Source organism: Epinephelus lanceolatus, chromosome 9 (assembly GCF_041903045.1).
Source record: "Epinephelus lanceolatus isolate andai-2023 chromosome 9, ASM4190304v1, whole genome shotgun sequence".
NCBI lineage: Eukaryota > Metazoa > Chordata > Actinopteri > Perciformes > Serranidae > Epinephelus > Epinephelus lanceolatus.
Genome location: NC_135742.1, coordinates 12631753 through 12644783, shown reverse-complemented (window position 1 = coordinate 12644783; position 13031 = coordinate 12631753). Strand labels below are relative to the sequence as shown.

The following is a 13031-nucleotide window of genomic DNA, read 5'->3' as shown; positions in this document are numbered from 1 at the left end:
AGTGTTTTATGATTGTATATGATGTTTTTTAAAATATTTTTACTGTTGTATTAATGTGTATGTTGCATTGTACTGCTGTGGATGTTTGAGATTATGCCTATTTTAACTACTTTATATGCACTGCTGTAGATTAAACTATCCAGCAGTGCATCATATTATGTAAGATCATTATGTTTGTGGTGAGGAAATATCAGCTTTTTTGGAAAACAGCTGTTTTTAAATGGTTTATTTAGCTCAAGAAGTGGGAGAATTTAGTCAAGCAACACTCAGTCCTTCATTTTATCATAAACATTCACATCCAAAATCATCAAATTTGGAGATACATAGTTTTCAATGGACAGTAAGTTATGAAAAATGTAATCTGAAAAGTAACTAAAGCTGTAAGGCAAATGTAGAGGTGTAAAAAGTGCAATATTTGCCTCTGAGATGTAGTGGGGTAGAAGTATAATGATACATAAAATTGAAATAGTAAAGTACAAGTACATTGATTGTTTTACTTCATAATGTAAGTATATTCCAACACTGTTTAAGTATTTTACTGGTGAAATTTGGAACACTTATACAATTGGCATTCCTGCTGTCGGAAATTCTGACATCTCCGACAGCCCATGAACGCAGCATTAGTATGGTGGGAGAGGCTGGTTTGTTGACCGACTCGAGCTGCCACTGACAAACTAGCCACCTTGTCAGAGTTGAAGCCATTCAGTTGACAAGATGTCAACAATGTAAATGTCGCTGTACGACCAAAGCAACAGTTTCTGCCACAAGAAGATGGTCGCCTGCAGACGAATCCCGTGCTATTGGACCAATTTGTAACCGAGCACGACGTGGTTTTAGCTAGCATTAGCTTAAGTTATAAGATTGACAAGATAACGTTAGACGGCTAAAGTTCCTCTGGAGTGAGATGGGTAACGCTGGGCTGACCGGAGGTGGTTCATGTCGCAGGTTAGCCAGCTAAGTGCGACATGGAAATAAGAATATCACCAGATGGATTTCTACCGTAAAATAAGTTGTTGTAATTTGGGCTGTAGTCTGAGTGGTGGTTTTTAAAGAAGTGAAGCAGCGGTGTCTGGCCGTAGCTGTCAACTGTCGCTCGTCCTGGCTGCAGCGCTGGCCTAGGAAGCTAGCAGCTAGCTAGCTAGCTAGCCGCACGGCTGGCTCTTCTACAAAAGTAAGTGTTTACACTCATTAATAAGTCATTGACAGCTTTATCTGATTTACGTAAGTGCGCTAATGTAATACTTAAACGGCTGTTGGGCAAGTTGCTGACATGGATGTGCGTGCTGTTTGTATGGTAGCTAACTGACACGGAGGTGGGTCTGTGAGCCTCGTAGCGTTAAGTTAATCTATTGAAGCTATAATGTTAGCTAAAGGGAGCACGCAACGGCCTTGATGAGTTTGTTCTGCAGCCAAGTTTCTGATATCTGAGTGAATATGTCCACTTTACTACCAGTTTATAATTTGTGACTTTACATAACAGCCTATAAGTGAGCGCTGAACGGTGTCCAGAAACTGTTGCATGCTTTCCTTTACTCCTGACACTATTCAGTTTTGTAATTGTCCCAATTTAAGATACAGCTATGCACTTATTTTGTGCTCCTGGAGCTTCATGGGAGACACTTAGTGTAAATGACAAGAGGCATACTGCCAGGCATCCTTTGTGTTGTTTTGCAGAGGTTGGCAGAATATACCAATTCCACAAATGTCTTAGGTGCCATATCCTCTTTCTCATTTTCTATGCGAAATGTCATTGATCCAAACAGCATGCTTGATATTTAAGTGTATTGTTTCCCTGCTCCCAGACATAAACATATATATAGGATCCAAACTAATTAGTCCATTAAAGAGGTAGTGAGATGACAAGAAATTGCTTACAGTTACGATGACTGGTTTAGTTTAAGTCATGCATCTGTCACAATGCAGACCTTTAAGTATTTTCAGTTCCTCAAATGAATTTGCATCTTTTCTTTGTTTTAATTTGCTGTGAATTAACCCTCTCTTTTTGAGTCTCTTTTAAGATTGTGGTGGGTGTTTGCCACCATATTCCTGACATTTTATAGATGACACCATGAGTGGATTGAGCTGATAAATAATGACAATAATTATATTCACCCCTGACGTTTGTGTTCAGATGTTTCACAACTTTAAACCAAGGAAAAGGAAAACAAATCCACAAATTGATCCAAATGTAGCGTGACTATGAAATGCAGCTAAATGAATGGCATTAGTACTCACCGCCCCCTCCTCTCAATATATGCAGGGGGGCGGCTTTGGCAGTGATTATAGCCTCAGCTTTGCAAATCTGGATGTTATATTCTCTTGGTGCAACTGGTGAAGTACTTTGACAACAATTTTTGTTTGCACAGTGTCTGTGCCTATGTCGGCCATAGAAACCTGTGCTTCCTCAGAGGTGCATAGACCTGTTGGTGGCTCCCCCAGAGGTGTTCCTCTTAAACAAATAGTCAGTTTTTGAGGACAGTCTGCTCCATGCAGATAGAAGTCTGGATTTGTACTTTTAAGTCACCTTGTCTCACAATCGTTCTGTTTTTCTGCCGGGAAAACATCCTAATTACGTCCACATCAGTGATGTAACATAAAAAAAAGGAAAACAAATAGTTGGTATAATATGTATGATTATGGCAGTTCATGACTTGTTCAGTCATTGCGGTCTCCTGCTTGTTAAAATATACCCATGCCAAACATTTTTGATAGTAAAAATAAATTATGGTTGCACATAAATACGAGGACACGACCCTAGCAGTGGTGTAGCTGATGTATATTAGATTATGGTCGTGTAAGGAATACAACACCAGCCCTCAGTCTGATATAAAACTATCTGTGAGGAAAGGGTAGCAGGGTGAGCTTATTAGTAGCTGTCTGGACGAGGGAATTTGATTACTCTACTTTGCCTGAGCTGAGTTCAAAATGTGTGCATCTCCCAATAAGAGTTGTGTATGGATTTCTGTCCATTTAAACCAAAGTTACTAATGATATATTTGAAATTTGATCAGCTACATTACAAAATGTGATGCAGCCTGGTTAAAAATCTCAATCCTCCATTTACAGTGAAACATCTCTGATTGTATTTTATAACGCTCACTGTGAGTTGCCCTATTTTTGAATTAGATTTACAGATTTTATAACCCTTTTACAGACAATGGTTTCTTTGCAGTGCAGCTTTATGTAATGATAGAATTTTGATAACAGTTTATGCAACAGTGGAGCCCATGTAACCTTGCTGATCACGATGTTAAATTCGTAACACTTTGCCTAAAAAAAAAAAAAAAAGAGGGGGGCTACTATTCTTTCCACTGACTTTTAGCACGTATCTCTTTGAAGGTTGCGTGTTGTTGGTGGCCTCCCTGCCAGCCATGGACACTGTGACTGACACATGCCCCGCGGTGCACCAAAATGGGACCGCCCATCGGGAATCTTCAGACACAAGGCCAGCCGCTGCTGTTCTGAAGCTTCATTTTTATCACAGCAGCCAAGGAGGGGCCGACTGCAGCTTCCTCAGCTACCCGCCTGGAGAATATGTGGCAGAGGAGCTGTGTATAGATGCAGCCAAGGCGTGCAGTGAGTACTCCAGCCGTGCAAGCCTACACAATGCACCCCCATTCACGTGTTGTGCTGTAACTTGGGGCATAGGTCCTGAGATAAGGTTATCAAGAGGCCACAGTGAAACCTATCAGCAGAAAAATCGTTGACTTGCTCAGTGTTTTCAGTGCCTTATTCACAATTTTTTTAGCTTATTTACTCTGTTAAAGGATAAGCAAAAATGGCGTAGCTTTGCTTTGCTTGGCTTCTTTTTTTTTTTGCGCTGAGGTACAATTTTCTAAAGAGTCAATAAAAGTATGATGCAACTAATACACACAGCAGGGCCGTTCAGGGGAGGTTAGACTAACCTGCATGTTGTTGGAATCGCATGTTGTGTGTTTGATGATAAACCAAACACAACTGACATTTTAGACAATCTTTATGGACCTTTCGGTCACCTGTGTTTGTACTAGAAACAGAGTTTTCTCATGTGTGTCCGTAAGAATAATTCTAATGTACCCCTATGTTGACAGTTTCTGTAGTCATTTGTTTGTCCACTTTATTTGTATGAATAAACAAAGAATATTGATTTAGATCAAGCCAGCTAACCTGCACTGTACTTGTTTCATAATGAATGGAGTGCAAGTTTACAGAACATAATGTGGTTTTGCATTCTCTGTCTGCTTAAGGTATATCACCTCTGTACTGCAACCTCTTTGGTCTCTTCCGAGAGTGCGACCGCTTGTGGTTTTCACCCAACCACATCTTTCAGCTTGATGAACTGGCTTCCGAAGATGTGTTTTTCAGAATAAGGTGGCTTCTGCATTGCCTCTGAAGAATTTTCCCAGATTGAAAATTTAAAATCTCTCATGACTCACTGCATTTTCTTCATTTCTGTTAACCACAGGTACTACTTCCCTGGCTGGTACAGTGGTGGAGCGTCTCGGGCGTATCGATATGGGGTCACCAAGGGGTCAGAAAGCCCTGTCCTTGATGATTACGTAATGTCATACCTCTTTGCTCAGGTGAGACCTTTTGTATATGTGGGTCAGTTAAACAAAACTATTCAAGAGCATGTTGTAATTACCCAGTGTTGTAGATTAGACATAACAGGTCATATCCTTAACAAATGCAGTTACGTCACTTTGTTAGATTGCAAATTAGGGGCTGCACATTATTTATTATTTTATATATTGTCCATGGATGTCTTTGGTGAGAAGCATTTCAGTCAGGCAACACACTGTAGTCTGTGCTTTAAAATGACAGCCACACATCTAAACAGATGGCACCAACAAGAGAACTGACGCTTTCAGTGCGTGCAGTTATAGATCTCATGTGAAAGGCAACTCTTTGGGAGCAGGGTTGCAGCTAGCAGGCAGAACCACGTGAAGGGAAGTTTCTAAATATTAAAAGTAGGATTGGGCAACAAGGAGAATATTAAATGATAATTTTTTGACCTTGATATTGATGTTGTGATGCTTTCACAAAATATTTACACAATGAAATTTTTAATGATCATTAGTGATGTTGATATGATGATAAAGTGGGTAAAGACAAATAATATAACAGCTGTAACAGTCTGGTAAGTTCAGAGAACTACATAACTTTACTGTAATGCATCTTTTAAAACCAGGAAAAAGCAACACTGATTAAAAAGGTTACAATCAGGATGTCACTAACAGAAAGCCGCCCTGCACCTTCCAAACTTTGAACATTTTCAGGTTTGTCTTACTTTGTCTTCCTCAAGCCCATCGGGTATTACTTAAGACGTACATTTTCAAAAATGCGTTACAATATAAACTGCCATTAAAGAAAGGATTTACTTAAAAAAGCTGGGCGCTGTAGTTAGGGCTGCACAATATATCATTGTTTTTATTGGAATTGCCATGTCAACTTGCACAATAAACACGTCAGAAAAGACTGTGATATTGCACTCGTGGATTTTTTGAGTTAGTTGAGAGTATCAATAGAAAACTGCACTGTAAAATGTAACTGTCACTCTTTTTTAATTGATGCCTTTTGTGTTCAGTTCAATGTTTAATTTGATCAATTAAAGAATATCGGGAAGAATTTTCTTTCAGTTTTCTTTTTAAATTCAACAATTAATGTGTTGTATTTTAGCAGTTTACTAAAAGCACCAGAAAGAAAGGCAGAACTGAGTACACTTAATATCTGTTTATGTGTTGTAAGTGATGTCGTTATTGCGATATTCAACAATGTTATCCCATTTTGTACTTGTATCGTGCAGCCCTAACTGTGGTCATTAGCAAACAGGACCAAAAACTGCATGTTTTGGGGACATATTGGACACATTCACACTGGCGCTATTTGGTCCGCTTTAAACGAACCCTGGTCAGCTTGCACGGATAGTTTGGTGCGTTTTGAGTGGTGTGAACGCTCATTCGAACTCTGGTGTGGACCAAACGAGCAAACCCTGGTCCGCTTGAACACTGGGGGTCTCGGTTCACTTGCAAGTAAATCCTGGTGCGGTTCGCTTACAGTGGGAAATGCAAATGGACTATCCAGCAAACCAAAGAGAGGAAGTGATGTAGAGCACAGTGCATTTTGGGTAGAAAAAACAAAGCCAACAGCATGAGCTAGTAGAAAAAGTTGGAAAATGTCTCGTGGGCAGACGTGGAGTAGTGAGGACGTGCAAGCGCTTATTGATGTATGGTCAGAGGACTATATATCATAGTTGCTTGTGGCTACCCACAATGGATTTCCAATGGCCAATCGATGAGTCAGGTTTTCTTCTTCCTCATGCTTTTTTTCTTCCTGGTCAGTGGTTGTTTCGGGCAATATCTATCTTGGTGTGAATGTGCCCATTGGCCCATTGGCTTAAAGCCTTAGACAACCCCTCTGGTTTTATGTGTTTGAATGGAGTACACGTCTCTGTTGGCTGCTTCAGTATGTGTTTTGTGTTTTTGGTCAAAGGAAAGCAGAGATGTGTGTGTTTGTCTGTCTGTCTGTCTGTCTGTCTATGTGTTGCGGATATTGTAGAAGTACCACTTATACAATATCTGTGCAGGACAGGATGAGAAAAGGACAGTAAAGGCTTCTTCAGATGTATCATAAGAGCCCTGCATGCCCTCAGTCAAGACAGGATTTGTACAAACCACACTGCAATAGAAACGAGGTGTATAGTATACTGTAGGTAAATCCAGGTAACTGGAGCTAGTATTATGAGTGGAGCTGAACCCTGAGTGAACTGAAGGATTATGTGGAATTATGCTTGTGGAAATCTGCCCTGGTGGCACGGGACAAACCTGAAAGGGAGAAGGGAAGCACTGCTGCAGCAGGTCACTTGAGGGTGAGGCACACTGTGTGTATGTAGCCATTAAGCCATTACACATGCTCACATTCACACTGGACAGATGTTGTGTTTTGCTGTTTGAAGGATATGTTAAATTCCTCCAAGTCTAATCTACATCTGAGCCACTGTGTTTGTGATTAAGTGAGGCTATTGTGACTTTAGAGGGGAAGCTTGTCTCTACATTCGCCAGTTGGAGGTTAACTAGTACAACAACAAAAACAAACTACTCTCTGTGTGCAGTGGAGGAATGACTTTGTCAACGGCTTGGTGAAGATCCCCAACTCTCACGAGACTCAAGAAGAGTGCCTCGGTATGGCTGTGCTCGATATGACAAGAACAGCCAAAGAGAGACAGACGTCACCACTGGACATCTACCACACGATAAGGTACGGGTGAAAAAACGAAAGCTGCTTTTGGTCTGATTCTTGGGGAATTATGTGAAATGATCACCTGCTAAGCACCAATTAATCTAATGGTGTGTTTGGTGCCAAAACATTAACTGATGTTTTGCACTGACACAAAAAAAATACATTACTTTGAATACTTGGAATATTAGGACTTCTACCTGATCATTGAAGATTCCAGTCATCAGTCGCAGACCCCTCAGTCGACTTAGATTCTTCAAGTCGAGCAGTCTTTCTTTTTTTTTTTTTTGTCAGTCAGTGTGCACACTTTAGAGGACGTTTTGCTTTCCATGTTAAGCTGCATGGTTAGCGTTCCTCGCTTTGACGCTGCTCTCCGCTACAGACGGCCGTGGACCATGGTTGAGTGTGAATGAGACAGCAGCAGCTGCATGCAGGAGGAGAGGCTTTGCCCTGTCAGGTTCAGAGATAACGTTATCTTCAGCCAACTGCTGAAAAGTGGTGAATTTACAGCTCAGAGCAACTTGATACAATTCAGTTGAGGTGTTTGTTTGATATCTGGTGTCTGCAATAAATGTTGCACATTTCCAGCCATGATTGGCACACATTAGCTCAGAGGGCTAGCTTGGCTTGTTTACTATATTATGGGTACGTTGCCGTCACCCTGTATGTGCCGCAGGATGACAGCGAACTCGATATGAAACTGAAGGAATGAATAATTTAATATTCGTATTATACAATCAAACCGGATTCGACTGACATAATTCCAAGTCGGAAAGTCTTAGCCTTAGAGATTACTGACTACAGTTTATATCAGCTACTTGTTTTAACAGAAACAGCTGTACAAGAACTTTGCCAAGATAAAAGTCATAAAGTTATGCCTTGAATCAGGAAATATCTGATCAGAGAACAAGTAAACAAAACTAAGAATATGACAAGGCATTCAATGCTAACTTTCAGAAATTGACAGTTTTTGATTTTCTGTGCTACAAACACATTTTTCCCAATTTCAGTACTTTTTGAACTAAAAAAAACTTTGAGATTAAAGAGACCAGTACTAGTGACTTCCGTAGTGTTAGATTAAGTTCTTTTTTCACACAAAAGTTTGTGAGGAACTTAAATGTTCAAATTCTAATCTCTACTTCTCTGTACATGTCTTGTTAAATGTTTAACACAGTGCCGCAGCTTTAAAGATGCACAATGCAGGATTTTGCTAAAAAAAAAACAAAAAAAAAAACAATATATAAACTCAAAATAGTAATCCCTCTCAGTCATCACTTATGACCCACTAGAAGTGTATCTGGCAGTGTATGTATCTGCAGAGACTCTACCTTTTGGCTGTATTTTCTTATTTTCTACTTATTTTCTGTGTTTAGGATGTTAGATGGCACAGCGTACATAAAAAAGTAAAGAGCAGATGCAAGACCGTAAGCAGCAAGCATCTTAGAGGAAACAGCAAAAAACCAGACAGTGACAAAAAACAAAATATTGCAAAAGAAACTGAACCTGGGGTTGACTTTCACTTTCACTTTAACTGGTGATATTGTTTACAAATTATGACCAACAATTCCTGCACAGTGTACCTTTGAAATGATAAGCATTACATATTTCAATTTAAGATCACTTTCTCTGATAAAAATAGTTGTGTTTTTTTTTAAATGCATAAGCAATACAACATTTTAAACAAAAGGATTTATGCTTATAATTAAAAAAAATCCCTCTTGCTTACTTCTAGCTACAAGTCCTTCCTGCCAAAGGACATGAGAGCTCAGATCCAGGACTGCAATTTCTTGACGCGCAAGCGGATCCGTTTCCGCTTCAAGCACTTCATCCAGCAGTTCAGTCAGTGTCGGACCACAGCGCGCGACCTCAAGCTCAAGTATCTCATCAGCATGGAGTCTCTGGAGAAGGCCTTCTACACAGAGACCTTCCAGGTCAGGGACCAGTCCAGTGGACAGCTCGTCATCCTTGTGGCAGCAGACATTGGCATCCAGTGGTGTCGAGAGAAGCTGAAAGATTCTGACCAGGTCGGTGTCACGAGTGCTGTCAGTAAGAGTTGTTCTGTTTTGCCAAGTGATGTGTTTTGAGCACATTTTTAAAGAAGGCCTTTAGTTCCTGGATCACCAACATAAAAGGCAACACATGAACATCACTGCTCGGATCATCAGTCCCTAAGACCCTAAAATGTCACCCACAAACTATCTAAATAAAAACATGTCACAAAAGGAAATAAGGGAGCTATACAGACATTTGTCAGTTGGATGAGTTCTTTGTTGATTTCATTCCTTCGGAGGAATTGCTGATGATAATATCACAAACGTTTGTTTCTTCTGCTGTTCGTCCAGGAGCTGCAGACCTTGTGTGACTTCCCTGACGTCACTGACATCAGCATCAAACAGGCCAGCAAGGAGGGTGCTGCAGAGAGTCGGGTGGTCACCATCAACAAACAAGATGGCAAGAATCTGGTAATGTCACTTGCTGAACGTCTGTTTCTACTCTGTTGTAACCAGGCATGGAAACTAGTTTTTTGACCACCGTGTGCGGCCAGTTTCAGTGACATGGGTTTGCCATCTCAGATCGGGCTGTAAAAGTTGAAAAACTTTAGCCAAAGATTTAGAAGTGTTTAGTTTCCTAATGAGCTCTCGGTGGAACAAGGAATATAACAGTTGGAGAATGAATGAAGTTCACACATCATGTCTGAAAGTGTTTTTTTGTGTGTTTCAGGAGCTGGAGTTTCCCAGCCTCTCTGAAGCGCTCTCCTTTGTGTCCCTCATTGATGGATACTATCGGCTGACTACAGACGCACATCACTACCTTTGTAAAGAAGTGGCTCCCCCGAGGCTGGTGGAAGCCATCACTTCACATTGCCATGGCCCCATCTCGTAAGTGAACAGTCACAAAGTTTAATTTCTATTTTACCAATGGCATTAATGAGAGTGGTCACTTTCTAAAATAACTGAAAAACTGAACCAACCTTTCACAGTGATTGGCACAAAATCAAGTTTAAATTTGCACAGCTTTGAATTATATTAATATTTTATTGACACTCCTTGTTCTTCCACTTTCCATGTTTCAGCACCAGATATCTCTGTGCTGGCAGCAATGAAAATTGTCACTGTAATTACAAAATTCTTACACAGGCAGAATATTGTACATCATCTCTATTTCAAAATTGCTGCCAGACTTTACAAGTATTCCTCAGGTGGTTGGTATTCGTGACATTTCCTTGCAGGTAAAAGTGTATTTCTCGGCAGAGATGTGGGTCAATAACCAGCGATGGCTGTTCTGCATTTTGTTTTTGCAGAATGGAGTTTGCCATCAGCCGGCTTCAGAGGTGTGGAAACAAGCGAGGATTGTACATTTTGAGATGTAGCCCGAAAGACTTCAACAAGTATTTTCTCACTTTCCCTGTTGAGGTAGGTAACACTGCTGCAGTGTATCAATGACATGGAGCAGAGTAATGATTGAAATACAGTAAAAAGTTCCCCTGTTTTGTGTTGCACAAATCTATGATAGAGGTTCTTGCTATGGACTTTTTTTGTTATCAGCTGTGTTTGTGTCTCTGTTGTGGTCTTGGTATATGAGACTCAGGCTGGGCACATTCGAAAGTATGTTTACACTGTACAGCTGTACAGTTTCTTTTTTTTTTTCAGTAGCAACACCAAAACGTCTTTTAGTATGTTACTTAGCTGTCGTTGCTGATTTTAAAATTTAAATCAGGAAGTATCTGATCGAAGGATAAGTAAACAAGATCATGGCAACACTCAGACCGACAATAACTCTGTGTCCAAAATCACAGCCTCCTCATTTTAATGACGTCAACACAGAGGGCCCCGGCGAAAAAAGTTGATTGTGGCTCAATGTCTACGAGACAAACAAGGCAGACTACCTTGTAGCATTACATTGGTGTATAGTTGTGCAATCCTGCCTCAAATTAGAGTATAAACTGCAGTGCAGCATCTTTGTGTTTGATGAGCATTCCTGAACTGAACTCCATGTTTTTTATTTCATTGTGGTACCTGTAACGTAACAGCATGCCACAGCAACACAGTGGCTTTTTTGATCTGATGCTTTTGTGGTATTAAACAAGGCTGAAGCATCTGACCACTGTTTTGTGCTGGCTTGAGAGGTTCAGTTCCAAGCTGTACCATGTAACGCCTCGTATAAAGTAATGCATAATTCAAGAGCTTCTTGTTTTATTCTTTTCATTGCAGAACTCAGTCCACTCTGACTAGCATCTCACGCAAAGTCAGACTTGGTGTTGTCACATTATTGTTTATTCCATGACTGAAACTGAAATTAAATGCATCCTCTCTGTGTCTGCTCCTTCAGGTGTATAATGCGGTAGAATACAAGCACTGCCAGATAACCAGGTCTGCCAGCGGGGAATTTAACCTCAGTGGAACCAAAAGAAACTTCAGCAGCTTGCAGGAGCTTCTCAGCTGCTACCAAAAAGAAACTGTGCGCTCTGACAGCGTCATTTTCCAGTTCAGCAAGTGCTGTCCACCTAAATCCAAAGGTAAGACTAGCAGAGTCTGCATTTATTGAATGTGAAAGATCAGTAAACTTTCGCAAAGGCTGTGTGTGCAAATGTGTGTCGTATAAAAACCATTATTTTCTGCAAGATTAATGATAGTATAATTAAAGTATTATGATGTTATTTGCTGCTTAATACAGAGACAGCAGTTTGGACTCTCTCTCACCCAAAGAAGTAATCAACTGTCCTGCATAGGGGTGGGGGAAATTTCCGATTCTTAGATGCATCGCGATTCGGACGTGGACAAATCTGAATCGATTCACAAACGTCCAAATTTCGATTAATTAGAGTAATACAGAAGGTTCTAAATGATGCGGAACTAAGAAATGCGGTACGCGTCATCTCCGGGACACTTTGGGATCGCCACCCACCTCGCCGTGAGATCCGAACAGCTCCTTCTAATTTAAAAGCAGACGTGTGGAAATACTTCGACTTCTACAACGTTGACGGCGGAAGAGAACTGGACAAGAGCCACGTTATATGTAAGCTGTGTCGTGCTAAAATAAAATACTTTGGCAACATAACAAACATGAGAAGCCATGTAACTCGATTCCACCTGACGGAGGAGACAGGGAGACGGCAGGCTGTTGTTGCTGCGGCTACTAGTGGCGCTACCGCCCAGAGAACAATCGAGGAAGCAATTAGAAAGCTGCCACCCTCATCTGAAAAGGCGAATCGAATTACGAAGGCCATCGCGGCATTTATTGCCAAGGATTTGCGTCCTTATTCCGTCGTGGAAAATCAGGGATTTCGAGCACTGCTACATACATTGGAGCCCAGATACACCATCCCATCCCGATGCCATTTCACCGACACGGCCATCCCGACACTCTACCATCAAACCAAAACAGAAGTCATGGCCTCGCTGTTGAAGGCAGGCAGGTAGGAACGCAGTTACATGTGATGCATGGACGCCTGTCGCCACCGAATCATTTGTTACTCTAAGTTAACTGCACATTTTATCTTGTGATTTAAGATACCTGTTGTTACCTTTGGTTCCGTACAACGAAGTTGTAACTTTTCAGTTTGCACGCATTTCCATTTATATGTTTAATAAAATATAATGGAAATGAATTCAACTGTTTCTTATTACAAATGCACTGATTTTAAAAATTGCAAGTGTTGAATGCTTATTCAGTGAGACAAAAAGAAATGTGTGTTGTGAAAAAGTGGATCAATATACATAAATTAAAGATGCATCAATAATCGTTTTATAATCGAATCGTAGCCCCTGAATCGTAATCGTTATCGACCCCTAGTCCTGCAGATGATAACGTTCATG

At 40.6% G+C, this 13031-nt stretch overlaps 1 protein-coding gene across 1 annotated transcript in view; it reads left to right on the top strand.

Moving 5' to 3' along the window:
• The first annotated feature begins 617 nt into the window (after positions 1–617).
• The window catches only part of jak2b (Janus kinase 2b), a 32539-nt gene continuing 20125 nt past the window's right edge, over positions 618–13031 (top strand). The window contains exons 1-10 of the mRNA XM_033619893.2: positions 618–1171; positions 3340–3576; positions 4227–4350; positions 4445–4562; positions 7091–7236; positions 8948–9239; positions 9558–9677; positions 9937–10094; positions 10517–10628; positions 11545–11731. Of these exons, the coding sequence (XP_033475784.1) occupies positions 3372–3576; positions 4227–4350; positions 4445–4562; positions 7091–7236; positions 8948–9239; positions 9558–9677; positions 9937–10094; positions 10517–10628; positions 11545–11731 (1462 nt within the window). The 5' untranslated portion in view covers positions 618–1171; positions 3340–3371. The remainder of the gene's footprint in view (positions 1172–3339; positions 3577–4226; positions 4351–4444; positions 4563–7090; positions 7237–8947; positions 9240–9557; positions 9678–9936; positions 10095–10516; positions 10629–11544; positions 11732–13031) is intronic.